This window comes from Drosophila bipectinata, chromosome 2L (genome assembly GCF_030179905.1).
Source record: "Drosophila bipectinata strain 14024-0381.07 chromosome 2L, DbipHiC1v2, whole genome shotgun sequence".
NCBI lineage: Eukaryota > Metazoa > Arthropoda > Insecta > Diptera > Drosophilidae > Drosophila > Drosophila bipectinata.
In genome coordinates, this window is record NC_091736.1 from 4,719,928 (window position 1) to 4,734,540 (window position 14,613).

Consider the following 14,613-nt stretch of genomic DNA (forward strand, 5'->3'; position numbering starts at 1 on the left):
ATCTAATCGTACTAAATTTGCACTCCGATAGCTTTCCTGCGGCTTAGAGCTTTCCTCCCCCATTATCTTTTGGGGTGTGCGCCGAGTGTCTGATCTCCCGATCCACTTACTTTCCAGCTGATGACTTGCACTCCATTTGAGGTCCGCCCATCCATTCATTAAAAGATTGTGTGCCACAATCGCAACAGACGTGCCGCCACTTTCAGCCGATCTGTCGATAAGTCCTGATAAAGACCCATTTACTCCGTAAGCCACAACTGAATGGAGCACTTGAACAGAAGCACAGAACGATTAGAGGGTGATCCTCGTGGAAATCAGTTTTTAATAAGCCAAACTGATTATACTTTATATAATCAAAATAATAATACTATCAAAATAATAACTGTCGTTTATTAAAATATTATAGTTTAAAAGAAGGATTTTTTATTCATTTTTTTTTATTAAATAAAAAGTTTAACCAAGATGATTAAATATATTCTTTATATTTTAAAGTTATGTGTACATATTTGAAGTCCAAAAAGATTTTAAGAAAAAGAATCCTGCGAAAGCGCTAAGTTAATTTATTAGGTAATTGTTCGAAATCCGGGTAATTCAGGAATGTGAGATCCTTAAAGATAATCCTCACTGTTCTCAGAGATCTTCTTTTCTATCGTTTTAGACTACATTGGTTTGAGCAATCGTATAATTCTCAGTCGTCGAGGACCCAAAAGGAATACATATATAAAAACTATTGAAGTGGATCCCAACTCATACATAATATTAACGCTATTAAACAATTTAACATTGGATATTTAAAAAAAATTCAGCCTCCTACACAAGAATATTTAGAGTCTAAAAACATTAGTTATTTTATACGCACTAAAATCCTAAAATCGACTATTTTTAAAGCCCTTTTCTTAAGCGTTTTTAACCATTTACTATATAAATATATATTACCTAAATAGAATATTTAATCATTAGAGTAATCTTTCGTTAACCACTGATTACCACAAAAAAGATCCAACCCCTCTTTATAAAACAAAAATTATTTTTAATTCTTTTAAACTCAATTTATTTTTTTAAAAAAGATGCTTAGTAGTAAGCGACACCAGAGTTGTCGCGGATCCAGTCCAACTGGTTGGTGACACGAGTGAATCCAGAGGGCAGGCCAGCGGTGCAGCCATTGCCAGACACCCAGGAGGTGACTCCCACAAGGCGACCACCGTCGTGGAGCACCAGGGGGCCGCCAGAGTCGCCGGAGCAGGTGGACTTGCCGCCAGAGGTGGAGACGCAGAGGATGCCATCGGGCTGGTTTCCGTAGGTACGGGAGCACTCAGAGTTGCTGATGATCTGCAGGTCGACGCACTCCAACCAGTCAGGCTGGGATCCGGAGGTAGTCAGTCCCCAGCCGCAGGCAACAGCCCAGGCGTTGTCGTACGAGTTGTAACGGTCGTTGAAGCTGGGCAGCTCCACCTTGTTAACCATGTGCCAGAAGTCCACGTGGGGAGTGTGGATCAGGGCGATATCGTTACCGTTGTGGTTGGGCCAGTTTCCGTTCTGACGGAATTCGTGGGATCCCACGGTATGGGTGAACTGGGCGTTGGTGCGCCAGGTGGCTCCGTAGTAGATGGTCACCTGAGCGGCATTGTTGGTGCAGTGAGCAGCAGTCAGCACCCAGTCGTGGGCGATGATGGAACCACCGCACCACCAGCCGCCGTTACCGCTGAAGCCCAGACCCACAGTGTAGGGAGCCTTGCCCTCGTAGGCTGGGTAGCCGTTCACGATGCGACCGTTGATCTTGGCATCGCGGGGCAGGTCCTTGGGGTAGACCTGCTTGGGGTAAGCAGTCTCGGCAGAGACGGCGGCCAGAGCCAGAGCCAATACAATGAATACTTTCATGGTTGAAGGGCGAATGTGATTTCCATTGGCACCCAGGCGTTTTTATTCATCTTTCTTATCAGGAGCCGCAGGGCTTGAAGTGGCCGCCACTCTTGGTTATCCTATCTCCCTACGTTCATCACGATTAGACGCATAGAAATTAATAGATAGGGAGGGCTGACCACATCTAGATAGTTTGAAATTTAATTGTTGGAGGTATGTACTTAAACACAAGCTATTGTTTGGATTCCTTTCGCATTTTTAATACAAAATTTGATAGCCTTAAGGGTCGAATAAAAAAACTACTTTATTAAACTTTTCCTTATCTAAAATGTCTTAACATTTCTTTAAAGTTTATCTTGAATAAAATAGGTACTTTACTAAAACTACTTTCCCTAGACTTATAGGTCCTATTTGTTGATTTCTTATTATAGTTTTTAACCCAAAATTAACTTAAGCAAAGTTTAAAAACATATTCAAATTTTGCGCGCAGTGATGTTAGGGCGCAATGCCTTACTAATTTGTAGTTCACACGCCTGGCCACTCTAGCAACCACATTTGTTTATTATTCCGCCAAAAAACCTTTTTGATTAAATGCACAATGTCTGCCTGCAGTGCCACCGAAATTGCCGAGAAGAAACGCATTGCACTAGCCAAGCTTCAGGCGAAGAAGACACAGCTCCTGGCTGCCGGAGCAGCCACCTCGTCCACAACTCCAACAAGTGCACCGCAAAAACCCACAACAAATGGGAACTCCAATGTGCCACAGGTCAAATCGCCCCTTAATTTCTACCGCTCTCCGCCGGCGGAGCAGCAGAAGATCAGCCGGATAGCCCAAGCCTCCAGTGACAACAAAAGTTCATCGTTTTTAAATGCATTGAAGGCGATAAAACAGACTTCAACGAGGGAGTTGGCCAGAGGAGCCGCACATCCTTACCAGAAACCGAACAACGAGGCGGGAAAGGGGAAACCCAGTCTTTCTCTTGCACCAGAGAAGGAGGACAGGCCATCGGTGGCACAGCGACTGAGCTCTATAACCTGTAGCCTTAACATGATAAGTACACATCGCTTTGCCGTCCACACGACGGGTTACCATGAACAACTTATTGCCGTGTTTAAGAATATGCCCACACGATCCTACGACAATAACACACGTATATGGACTTTCGACTTGAAGGACTACCAAACGCTTCTAAAGCACACAGCGGATTTAAAACCCTATGTTCATATGAACAGCATTCCCAAAAAGGTGATAGATCTCTGCCAGAAGCCACCGACGGCCCTTGACAAGAGTGTATTGGCGTCCATAGAACCTAAGCTGGCAGACAAGCTTATGCCGTTTCAGCAGGATGGAGTATGGTACTTCTATTCTCTTTATTATAAGTTCAATAAAATCTCACAAATACATTCTTTGCAGCTTTGCCATCGCCCAAATGGGTCGCATAATGATCTGTGATGAGATGGGCCTGGGGAAGACCTATCAAGCCCTTGCAGTGGCGGACTACTTTCGAGACGACTGGCCTCTGCTAGTTTGCACAACCGCCTCGACACGAGACAGTTGGGCAAAGCATGTTGTGGAGCTGCTACCCAAGGTGCCCATCCACTATCTCCAGGTGCTGAACAACAACCAGCAGTATGTAGCCGAGGCACAGGTATTAATCACCAGCTATAACATGATGGAGCGCCACATGGACAAACTACTTCAGCGAAAATACGGCTTTATCATCTTCGACGAGTCACACACTTTAAAAAACAGCAAAGCCAAGTGCACGGCAGTGGCCAAGAGGCTTACTGATCAGGCTAAACGTGTAATCCTATTATCTGGTACTCCAGCTCTGTCAAGGCCCTTGGAACTGTTTACCCAACTTCAAATGGTAGACAGCAAGTTTATGAACTTTATGGAGTTTAGTAAGAAACTTCATAACTTTAATGTTCATATTTGACTTAATACATTATAATTTTATAGCCACTCGGTACTGTGATGGAAAACAATCAACGTTTGGTTGGGATGCCAATGGGCAATCTAACTTGGAAGAGCTTAAAGTTATTCTCACTCTAAAGTACATGCTGCGGCGAACAAAAACAGAGGTTCTTCCTCAGCTGGCTGAGAAAAATCGGTGGGTGTTATCTATTCTAATCTTTCCTAAGAAGTATCTCAAGTTAGCTTATTAATAAATCCTTAGAGAAACAGTCATCCTGGATCCTTCTTTGGTGTCCATCAACGAGGAGACCAAAACTAGCTTAGACGCCTTCAGCAAGGAACTCAATTCAAGCAAAGGCAGAACCAAGGAAGAGATTCTGCTTCGTTTCTATGCCCGCACAGCCGAAGTAAAAACAAAGGCGGTCTGGTAAGGAATTTTTATTTTAATTCCTCATATAGATGAGCCTCTTATTATCCTAGATTTTTATTCTTTTCATAGTGCCTACTTAAAAACTTTGGTTAAAGAGAAAATTAAGTTCATCATTTTTGCACACCATCGAGTCATGATGGACGCTATTAGCGATTGCCTTGCGGAGCTGAGAGTCCATTATATTCGCATTGATGGACAGACTCGTAGCGATCTCAGGGCAGACTTTGTGGACACCTTCCAAAAGAACAGCAGCTGCAAAGTTGCTTTGCTTTCCCTAAAGGCCTGTAATTCCGGGATCACCCTGACGGCAGCCGAGATGATTCTGTTTGCCGAACTTGACTGGAATCCTAGTGTGAGTCAAAATGAAATTAGAAGGCTTAAAACACCGCTTTATATTTTTGTTATCTATATTATACAGACCCTGGCTCAAGCTGAGAGTAGAGCCCATCGCATTGGACAGACAAAAGCCGTCATCTGTCGCTATTTAATGGCCCATGGTACTGCCGATGACACTATCTGGGCAATGCTGAAAAACAAGCAGGAAGTGCTCAGCAAAGTAGGGATCTTTGCTGAAAACCTTCAGAAAGCCACACACACAGCAGCACCCACTACGGTATACCTAAAATTAAATACTTATGTAATATGATTATAAACCTCTAACTTCCCTGACTTACAGTCTCACAAAATCGAAGAGTACTTCTCACCGGCCAAAAGCTCATCAGCCAAACCGGAAAGAGGCTCCATTAGGCAATACCTATCCCCAGTTCCTGCCAAATCTCACAGTGAACCAAATAATAATTTGGAAAACACCAAAGAACCGAATAAGGAATCAGATATTGCAGCCTTTTTCAACGATGATGATGACGAGGCGTTCATGGATCTGGATATTTAGATAAATAAAGTGTAAAAAAAACAAAATTTATTTATTATATAGAAATCAATTTTTCGAATTAGTTTTAACCAGTTAATTAAAAGAGTGAACTCTTTTGTTTATCAACAAAAAAAGTCAACTTTCTAATAAATAAAACAGCGCATGCTCCACGCTCTATTCAAGTTGCCCCCAGCCGAGTCCTGGCAACAGACAAACAAACACTCAAGCAATCCTTTTTAATTGCATCAAAAAATAAAATTTACACAAGATAAAGTTTTTGAAACCTACGATATATAGATACAATGGATTCCGATACGGAACTACTGGGAGAGGAAGAGGACCTGAACGACGAGCCGGAAGTTTCCTTCGCCCACGAGATCCTGCATGTGGAGTAAGTTCTAGTATAGCATCCTAACTCCTTCCTTGGGCTAATTGGCTGTGGCTACTGCTCTCCAGGCACTCGTTCGGTTACGATTGTAAAAAGCTATTCAATCTGGTGTTGGTGGATCCCGATACGCTGATCTTTGCATCAGGTAACTTCTTAAACTACTTCAGCATATCGCGCCAGGAGATCACCTTTCAGGAGACCATTTTTGGATGCGGCATAGGCTTCATCACGGTGGGTTACAGGTATTTAAAGGTCTGGATTGTCATGTAGCTTGAATTTGCAGAAAAACGAACACCCGGACTACCCAAACCTTTTCACGGTAGGCGAGAACGGACCCACACCAACGATCTATATCTACGAGTATCCCTCTCTTGATGTCCGAATTAAGCTCCGGAATGCGGCAAAGGCCTGCTTCACGGCCGGGTCGTACAACAAAACGGGGGAATTGTTTGCCTCCCAGGCCGGCTATCCGGACTTCATAATAACCATATGGCGCTGGGAGAAGGGCGAGGTGGTGCTGCGAGCCAAGTCATTCCAGAGCGACATTCTGTTTGTGCACTTCTCGGAATTCAATCCCATCCTGCTCTGCTCCTCTGGCCTCAGTCACATCAAGTTCTGGAAGATGGCCAACACGTTTACCGGGCTTAAGCTGAAGGGGGATCTGGGTCGCTTCGGCAAGACTGACTTCAGCGACATCTATGCCATGTTCATGCTCTCCGATGAGAACGTAATCTCCGGCTGTGATTGGGGCAACATGCTGCTCTGGCAGGCGGGCCTCATCAAGTTCGAGATCTGCCGAAAGGGTCGGAAACCTTGCCACATGAAACCCATAACTCGGATCACCATGAAGAATGGCGAGGTGACCACAGTGGGAATGGATGGCTACGTCCGCGTGTGGTACTGGGAGACTGTTGATCTAGCCGATCCCCCCGAGGATGATTTGTTCGTGGAGATCGATCCGATCTACGAGTTCAAGATTGCCGATGTGGAGCTACGCTGCATGCAAAAGATCCTGCCCTTCGACGAGACGGACTTCACCCATTACGCCCAGGACGGTAAGGGAGGAATATGGTTTTGCGACATCAACACCTTCGACGTGCCCCAAAAGCCACGCAAGCTCTACTCCTGCATCGGCGGCAAGGTGATAGCCGCCCAAATGTCACCCATATCGACTCACTTCATGGCCATGTCGGAGTGCGGCAAGCTCTTTGTGTACAACTACGAGGAGCAGCGCCTGATGCTGGAGAAGCAGTTCCCGGCTGATGGTGTCGATTTCCTCTGGCTGGACACAAATGTCTCGTCGCGGGGCACCGAAATGGTAGCTGGTTTTAAAGACGGCATCCTTCGGCAGCTATACCTCGATATAAGCGATCCCAATAGGCCAACCATGAAGCGGGTGAGATGTTTTAAAGCTCACACCTCACCAATTTCCCGGATCACCGTCAATCCAGCGGGGACTGTGTTGCTGACCGGCAGCGTTGACATGAGCATATTTATCTACCTCCTCGGCAAGGATGAAAACGAGATGGTGGATATGCATCCTATTGGGTTTGTACAGTTTAAGGCGGTGCCGAACTGCTTCTGCTGGCACGAAGAAGTGCCTACCATTGTCCTAATCGGCTGCAAGTCCGGTGAGGTCTATGAGTACAATATCCGTACGAAGGTAACTGAAGACGAGACCTATCTCTCCTACAACATCACCGAGCCGGCACGGATGAGGAGCATTAAATTCGCATCTGTGAAGAGCATTATCCGGCGGGAGATCAGGCGGGTGAACGCCAAGAAACGGAAGGAGAAGAAGCGGGAACGCAAGATGGACGAAATCGAGAAGCTGAAGAAAGCGAACCCGGGTATTCAGATCGATATGGAGTCGGCTCTGGCAGACTCGGAGCCCGACGAGGAGGAGGAGCCGCTGCACATTCCCGCTATACCCAATGCAATTATTTGGCTCCGCTACACCAACAGAAACACGATCTGGGTCTCGATGGCAGGATACGATGCAGGATATGTCTACGAACTGGAATTTGGTCAGGCAGAGCCAACCTACAGCACAATGATAGCGGATGCAGATGACATCGAGATCCACTCCTACTGCATCATGTAAGTGTTTCGAATCATTATCCTTTCAGGACTCTACTCTTTATCATCTTATCCTTCAACAGAGATGAGTACATTATGTTCGGAATGGTCAACGGAGGCATTCGAGTTAATCGGTTAAATCCTGATAACTTTACCGATCTCTCTGAGTACCGGATATACCCTATGCACGACTCCCTCAAAGGCATCATTCCTTGCATCCGAACCAGCTTCGATGGGGAACATATGCTCTCTGTGGGATACGACGGTAACATGTTCCTCTTCAAGTGGAATGGACCAAAGATCGTGAAAAACAGTCGTCGGGACCGTCTGCCTCCACTGCCAGAAGGCTTTCAAGCGGTGCCGGATATAGTGGACCCGGAACAGCCGTCCTTAGAGCAGGAAAAGATCAATGCAGAGCTCCGAAGGCAACAAGAGGCAGCTGAAGCCCATGACCGAGATGTTCTGAACAAGATCGGGATTCTGCAGAACGACTACTTTGATATTATTCGGCGGAATGAAGAGTTGCCGGCACCACTGAGGGCACGGGACACGGACCTGCTACTGGACAATCGCATCACTCAGCAAATCCGAGATGAACTTCAAGCAGAGCTGGACGATGTCCGCGAGGATTTGGCCTATGACCTGGAATTCGCCCAGGTGGGCCATCATAAGCTCTACAATCATTTCCTCAAAAAATTGGTATGCGTTCCCTTCACCGTCAGTCACCTGCGGTAAGTGGTCTGTTTTTTTTTTTCATTAAATATCTGGAGCACTTTTTATTTTCCGGCAGTGGCAATGAACCAGGAGTCTCTTCATTCCGTCTCGAGGAGTTGGGTGAAGAGTTCGAACAGATCAAGCGGGACATTGAGGAGCGCCTAAAAATGGAGCACGATATGGGGTATGCTTTGACACAAGAGTTTTTTTGGAAGGTTCTAGTTTGTATTTTATAACTTAATGCAAAATTAAACACAATATACATACATATTCCAATATTTATACGAATTTTTAAAAACCAAAACATGCAGCCTTTACCGCGTGGATCGAGTTCCAGATCAACCGGAAGTGTAAGATTTAAATCTCATTAAACTTTGCACCACTTGGATCACTTCGTTAGTCCTCTTCACTAGTTACACCTATAGATAAACCAAATCCTTATTGGGAGAATCCAAAACTAACAAGCTTTTCTCCACAGACTCCATGACCTTTTAGTGACTGATGTGGTGGAGGAAACTATTGGTGAGCCTCCGCCGGAGACGTTCTTCTTTGGCCGCGATCCGCGTAGCATCGAGCCGCGCTTCAGCCGGAAGATGATGAGACTTCTGACACGATACCGAAAGCGCCAGATGTACGAAGTGCGTCGAATCTTTGACTGGGACAAACTGGAGCGACAGAAGCCAGATCCCAACCGCAATCACCCGGATGACGATGCCCAGATAGAGCTGGCCAAACGCAACCTGGGCGACTTCAAGCTCAAAGTTGGGGCAGACTACGAGCCCCGCTCCGATGAGACTCTGACTCAGAAGTACATTGAAATAGTTGAGTGTCGCGAGAAATACTTCCACATGGTAAATTCCTTCAACTCGGCTGTTTTGGAACTGCGGGATCGAAAGCGCGACCTCATGACGTTCATAAATAGTCAGCGAGATCGTCTGGCGGTGCTCCATAGCTATATGCCCGAACAGGATCGCCTCCCCCTGGATCCCATACACGAAACTGATATGGACGCAGAGTATCCGGAACTGAACCTCATAGAGCACTTTACCCCCGGCTGTGGAGTGGAGATAGACCAAATCCTTTCATTGGAGAACAGTGTGGATGATGTGATCGCCTCCCAAAAAAAAGTTGATAATCTCAGGATATCCAGCTTGTTCAGTTTGCACGGATTAGAGAAGCCCGAGCTTCACGAGGCCGCCGCCTTTACAATGCTCGAGATCTCGAAGCTGGAACGGAGTCTGCCGGCCGAGGAAATTCACGAAATGCTTAATTCTTTTCCTCCGATCTCTGAAGCGGCCTACTATGAACGGGATGAGGAAGGTAATTCCAGTTACATGAACGAGAATCGCCACAGGTGGCTTAGGCAGCTCCTGGTCGAGCAGGCGTCAATCCGGACAAACGTGGACGAGGAAGTCCAGCAGTTCGACAAGGCCCTGGAAAAGTTGCAGGTGCGGCGATTTCATGTCAAGATGGACTCCGAGTTCATGGCCTCATTCATGATTAGTCTCAACCAGGAGCTGTATATTCTCCGCGACAGTGAAGAGATCGAGACGCAGCTTCTGCAAAACGCCAAGTCGGCGATGGCTACTCGAAACGAACTGCAGGTGGTCATAAACCAAACCAACAGGCAGCTGGAGGAACTGCGTCGCAACATTGACAAGCTGGGCGAGCAGATCACTGCCCTGCAGGTGCTCTTCATGAGCACCGTCAAGGGGCACAAGTTCTTTGACTTCCTGCGTCGCATTTTCAAAAAGAAGTGGCGCCCACCTAAGGTGGCAAAGGGCGATGATGATGAGTCATCGTCGGAGTCGGAGTCCTCCTCCTCTAGCGAAGATCAGCAGGCGGACAACAAGAGTTTGGACTCCCTGGACATGACCACTATTCGACTGGACGAGACCACTTGTCCATCTGGACTGGACCGAACCCTGTACGACCTAGCCTTTCAAATGCGATCCGATCGTCATGATCTGGAACGGAATGTGCGAGACCTGCAACGCGACGTGGAAAACAAACGGAGGGAGATCGCCGAGATGCTGATCAAGATGAAGTACCATGAAGAGGTCTACCAACGTGAAAAAAATGCCCTCATGGAGTTTCGTGTAAGTTGCTTTTGTGGGTTACGATTCTTTTTGGTAACTATATCCCTGTTTCTCAGCGTCTCAGACAAAATGAAATAAATAAGGTTAAAATAAGCGTCGTCCTGAGAATGGACCAAATACAACATTTTTACGAAGGTAACGACTACAGAGACCTGTCCAAGGCTGTCCTCTTTAACGCCGACATGCTGGTGGAACTGCGCCGAAGGGCAGACCAACTACATGAGGAGACACTGGCCACCAAACGCTGGCACCGCATCAACTTCATCCATTTGCGCCGCATGAACACGGACATCAAGTTTATGCGGTTCGAGATCACTCGACTGGAGGAGGAAATACGCCAGGCCATGATGAAGAAATTCGGAATAGTGGTGAATCTGGATGAGTTGGAGGAGGAAGTTCTGAGGCGCTACATTTTTGACCTAGAGACCACTGCTGAGGATGAGCTGCGGGCATTGGAGAAAGAACTGGCCGAGAAAGAGGTTTGTTTCGAAGTTAGGGCATCCTATTCCTGGCTAATCCCTCAAGTTTCTATCTAATCCCTAGAAAGAACTTTCCCGCTGTGAAGAGGAATTTGTCCTGGAGACACAAAACAATACGGAAAAATTAAATATTATGACTGTGCTCAGGGAGGAGAAAAACATACTCTGCACTTTACTGGACATCCAGGATAAAAACATGGCCAAGTGGAGTAATCCCAACGTTCTGAATCTATCCTACGACATCGAGAAACTGATGGGCATCGAGAAATCCCTGCTGCAGCAAATCGAGGTAGGATCTTATAAAACTTTTAAAGTGTTTTCCTACAGAAACTATATATTATCCTTTCCACAGTGCCTGGAGCGGGAGATCTGTGCTCTTCGTTTGAAGTCCAAGCCCTTGCAGATTAACAGCGAGTACGAAAGGGATCCCAACGAACAGCCTCAGGTGACCACCGAACTTTTGCCCAACGACGATGCCATGATCTGTCCGGCCATCCTCAATGTGGATGCCTACATGCTGCCGCCCATGCCCGATGAGTTTATTATGGATCGCGTCCATACAATCGTCCAGAAGAGCTTCAATCGATTCTTTGGACGCAGCACTACGCCGGAGAATGTCCGCAAATTCGCCCAACGATCCTCGCTGTACCTTTGTCAAGCCGCCTACAGCTTCCAGGGACGGTACACAGATCGCATTGCCGAGTGCATTACGGAGCACCTGCAGACGATTGTGCCCAAGAAGTACTTCATCCACATCAGTGCCGAAGAGCTGCGAAAACTCTTCAATGAAGTGGTTGCCGTGTTCGACTACGAGCGCTCCGATATAAACACCGAGGAGCTGATCTCCGGTATTTTCGATCACGCAAAGGAATCAATGTGCGCCCTCGTCCCCCAGGCAGATCTCAGTGTGGTCAACCGCACCCACTTTATTGTATCGCACATGTTTAAAGAGCTGATTGAAGTACTGCCCCTGGAGGAGTTCCAGTCGGATGAGACCTGCCGCATGATCGTCGACGTTTTAGAGCGAGAGCCAATGATCGATCCACGAGCAATCGATATAGAGGATCTTATCCACAACACATTGCGACACGCCCGTGAGAATCTCCTGGACGGGATCACAGCTGTTCCAGTGCGTAAGCTGGGAAGCAATATCCAGCGGGACCTGATCAAGCGGCGTCAGTACAAGCCGCCCAGCTGCGAGTCACCCATGTCGGTGCGCATTGCCACCAAAAAGGCGCCCAACGTCAGTGGTCTCCCCTTCTAGGCTACATATCCTAATTTTTATCGAGAATTTCTTAAATTTTTCGGATGTTACTCATTTTTGGAAATAAAAAAATAATAAAAATAAAACATATAGATATATCTGGATTTTGTGAATTTTCACTAGCATAAACAATTTTATTTTTAAAATATATAAAGCTTTCGAAAAAATGCAACATATTTTTTGGAAATCGTCCTTTTTTGACAGCTTTTAACTAATTTAGGCGAGCCTTAACTTGACTAATTTTGAGCGGTAGAAGCTGCAGCATCTCACGCACCACTCCCATCTCACCATGAAGAGGTTCCGCCGCCTCCTTGTGCTGTTCACAGCCGTCTATAAACTTTTTGTAATATTCAAGACAGTTGGTTAGGTTTTCCAACTGGAGCATTGGATGAGCGCTAATCATCTTGTAATAGATCCGTCCAATGTGAAAGTGAGCGTAGAGCATGTGCTTCTGCTCCTCCACGTCCATGTTGGGACGCCACTCCTCACTCGGTGGTTTTCCTAGGTACGATTTGACGTAGCTCTCGAAGTGTTTAATGGCCTTCAGGCAGCTCTGGTTAACCTTTTTAATGTCATCTGGTGCTGGAGAGCTTTTTTCACGAACAATGTCAAGGCGAACGTCTAGAACAGCGGCATGGGCAGTGCCGGCACCATACCAGCACTCTCGGCAGATCTTTAGGTAGAAAATCGGGTCGAGAAGTTCCAGTAAGTCTTCTAGGTACTTTGCACGACGTTTCTGCATCTTAGCCTGATTTTCAGGGCTTTCTTCGAAAAAGGCAATCTGTTCATACGCCTCGGCGTAATCTTGTATTATCTTAGAGTACTCGGTGGCCTCGTTCTCGGCCTTGTAGTAGTCCTTGGCAATGTCCAGCCACTCGTTGACAAAGTGGAACACCAACTTGGCATCATCAAAAGTCAGGCAGTATTCGCAGCTAATCCGGTTCTCGCAAGCTGTGACATCCAAGTTTGGAAAACGGGACTTCTGTGCCTCGGCAAGTTGAAGAAGGCGTAAGGCCTTCTCCAGGCGCTTGGAATCCTCATTTTCATCCCTAAGCAGACGCAACTTAGAGGTTTGCAAAAGATATAGCCCATACTTTGCCCAGCAACGCGCTACATCGGCATATCGATGCTTGAAGGTCTCGGCCACCTCCTGACGTTGATGATCGCTCATTTCCGGCTTAAACATATGCTCCTCGTACTCGGCCATAATGAGGGTGGCCGCTGCCAGGTGGTGACGTGCCTCACGGAAGCGCTCCTCTCCAATATAGAACTGCGAAAGTGTTGCTGTATTTAAAGCAAAATCAATAGCATCATAAGACTTGAATTGAAGTTGGCGGTGGAGTGTGCTGTGGCAGCAACTGGCTGACTTCTCCGGATCGCCTAAATGCCCGTACATTTGGGCAAGATAAAAACAAACAAGTGTGTACAGAGATTCGAGCTCATTGGTGCCAGCGGTTTCTGTATCCAGTCCCTCCTCAGGAGGATTGAAAATATCAGATATGGCCAATGGTGTGAAGCCGCTAGCTTTAAATTCTTCGTATCCCTTTTCAGCCTCAAGGAGCATGTCCAGAGCCTCCTGAAACTTTTCTTTGGTTCCCAGCACAATACTTAATTCGTTGATGGCTCCTACATATGGAATAATGCCCACTGATTTCTTCTTCAGGGGCGTGACGAGATCCAGGCATTGCTTTAAGAACTTCTCACCTTCCGGCTGCTCCTCTGTGTAAACATAAATGCGACCGAGATCGCGGCAAACGAACGCCAACAAGGAACGATAGCAAAGGTCATCCTGGCCACCATCATCTTCACAAGCCTGAACAGATACCAGCTGGTCTTCCAGCTGTTTTTTCAAATCATGGAGCACATCGCGCGCCTTGTAATGGGATCGAAACGGATCAGTGGACGGGTCACTGCGGCTTTCCTCCTCGACCAGCCGGTTGGCCTTTTCATATTGCTCCTTGATGTCGCTTAGAATCTCCTTTGCGATAACCATATTTACTGAGAGTGTTTGGAAGAGTGAAGTTTCATTCAAAAGGTTTCGTATAGGTTGCTTGTTATTTACATTTTTCAGATATCTCGTTCCAAACCTGTCATCGCTCTTCTATACTGTGTGGCCGTTTGATAAAAACAAAAGTGTCAAAAAAAGACTAGAACAACAAAGAATTTATAATTAAAAATATATAAACTTTATTGTGTAAAATATGAAAATTTATGTTAGATTAAAACGCCCCAGAATTGTACAAAGCGATTCTGAAAACCTTTAAGGATATATTTTTTCATTCTTTAGACTTTCAAAACATTTACCATATTTATATTATCTTTAACTATAGAAATAATAAAAGTTAAATTTTTTTAAAATAAATAATTAACTATTATAAATCTAAAAAGGTTTAAAAAATAAACTCTCAACTAAAAGATGTAAGTTTAATTTCGGTGAGTGTTTGAAAACAAAAATACCAAAAGGGATTGACAATCTTTTAACCGTGTTTTCCAGCACTGCCGTTCTATTAT

At 45.9% G+C, this 14,613-nt stretch overlaps 4 protein-coding genes across 4 annotated transcripts; 2 read left to right on the forward strand and 2 right to left on the reverse strand.

The window, feature by feature from the left end:
- Positions 1-1,024: 1,024 nt before the first annotated feature.
- Positions 1,025-1,881, reverse strand: Jon25Bi (Jonah 25Bi). Its single transcript, XM_017239909.3, has one exon. The coding sequence runs from the start codon at positions 1,876-1,878 to the stop codon at positions 1,072-1,074; it is 807 nt and encodes a 268-aa protein (XP_017095398.1). The 5' UTR covers positions 1,879-1,881; the 3' UTR covers positions 1,025-1,071.
- Positions 1,882-2,385: 504 nt separating this feature from the next.
- Positions 2,386-5,100, forward strand: Marcal1 (SWI/SNF-related matrix-associated actin-dependent regulator of chromatin subfamily A-like protein 1). The gene is made up of 7 exons (XM_017240257.3): positions 2,386-3,216; positions 3,275-3,765; positions 3,824-3,974; positions 4,041-4,205; positions 4,278-4,560; positions 4,627-4,821; positions 4,885-5,100. Exons 1-7 carry the CDS (start codon positions 2,459-2,461, stop codon positions 5,098-5,100), a joined length of 2,259 nt encoding a protein of 752 aa, XP_017095746.3. The 5' UTR covers positions 2,386-2,458.
- Positions 5,101-5,155: 55 nt separating this feature from the next.
- Positions 5,156-12,167, forward strand: LOC108124529 (cilia- and flagella-associated protein 44). Its single transcript, XM_017240256.3, has 9 exons — positions 5,156-5,470; positions 5,536-5,698; positions 5,751-7,567; positions 7,630-8,277; positions 8,337-8,444; positions 8,739-10,359; positions 10,416-10,838; positions 10,903-11,127; positions 11,191-12,167. Exons 1-9 carry the CDS (start codon positions 5,382-5,384, stop codon positions 12,100-12,102), a joined length of 6,006 nt encoding a protein of 2,001 aa, XP_017095745.3. The 5' UTR covers positions 5,156-5,381; the 3' UTR covers positions 12,103-12,167.
- A 25-nt stretch (positions 12,168-12,192) lies between these two features.
- On the reverse strand, positions 12,193-14,269 carry LOC108124531 (KIF-binding protein). The gene is made up of 2 exons (XM_043213266.2): positions 14,165-14,269; positions 12,193-14,100 (listed from the first exon to the last, which is right to left on the reverse strand). The coding sequence occupies exon 2, from the start codon at positions 14,093-14,095 to the stop codon at positions 12,314-12,316; it is 1,782 nt and encodes a 593-aa protein (XP_043069201.1). The 5' UTR covers positions 14,096-14,100; positions 14,165-14,269; the 3' UTR covers positions 12,193-12,313.
- Between the last annotated feature and the right edge of the window lie 344 nt (positions 14,270-14,613).

Bases quoted from the DNA above. Each gene is read 5' to 3' on its own strand.
- Jon25Bi (XM_017239909.3), bottom strand. From the start codon at position 1,878: ATGAAAGTATTCATTGTATTGGCTCTGGCTCTGGCCGCCGTCTCTGCC.
- Marcal1 (XM_017240257.3), top strand. From the start codon at position 2,459: ATGTCTGCCTGCAGTGCCACCGAAATTGCCGAGAAGAAACGCATTGCA. The intron at 3,975-4,040 runs GTGGGTGTTATC...ATAAATCCTTAG, and splicing joins CAGCTGGCTGAGAAAAATCG to AGAAACAGTCATCCTGGATC. The intron at 4,206-4,277 runs GTAAGGAATTTT...TTCTTTTCATAG, and splicing joins GTAAAAACAAAGGCGGTCTG to TGCCTACTTAAAAACTTTGG.
- LOC108124531 (XM_043213266.2), bottom strand. From the start codon at position 14,095: ATGGTTATCGCAAAGGAGATTCTAAGCGACATCAAGGAGCAATATGAA.
- LOC108124529 (XM_017240256.3), top strand. From the start codon at position 5,382: ATGGATTCCGATACGGAACTACTGGGAGAGGAAGAGGACCTGAACGAC. The intron at 10,360-10,415 runs GTAAGTTGCTTT...CCTGTTTCTCAG, and splicing joins ATGCCCTCATGGAGTTTCGT to CGTCTCAGACAAAATGAAAT. The intron at 10,839-10,902 runs GTTTGTTTCGAA...TCTAATCCCTAG, and splicing joins AAGAACTGGCCGAGAAAGAG to AAAGAACTTTCCCGCTGTGA.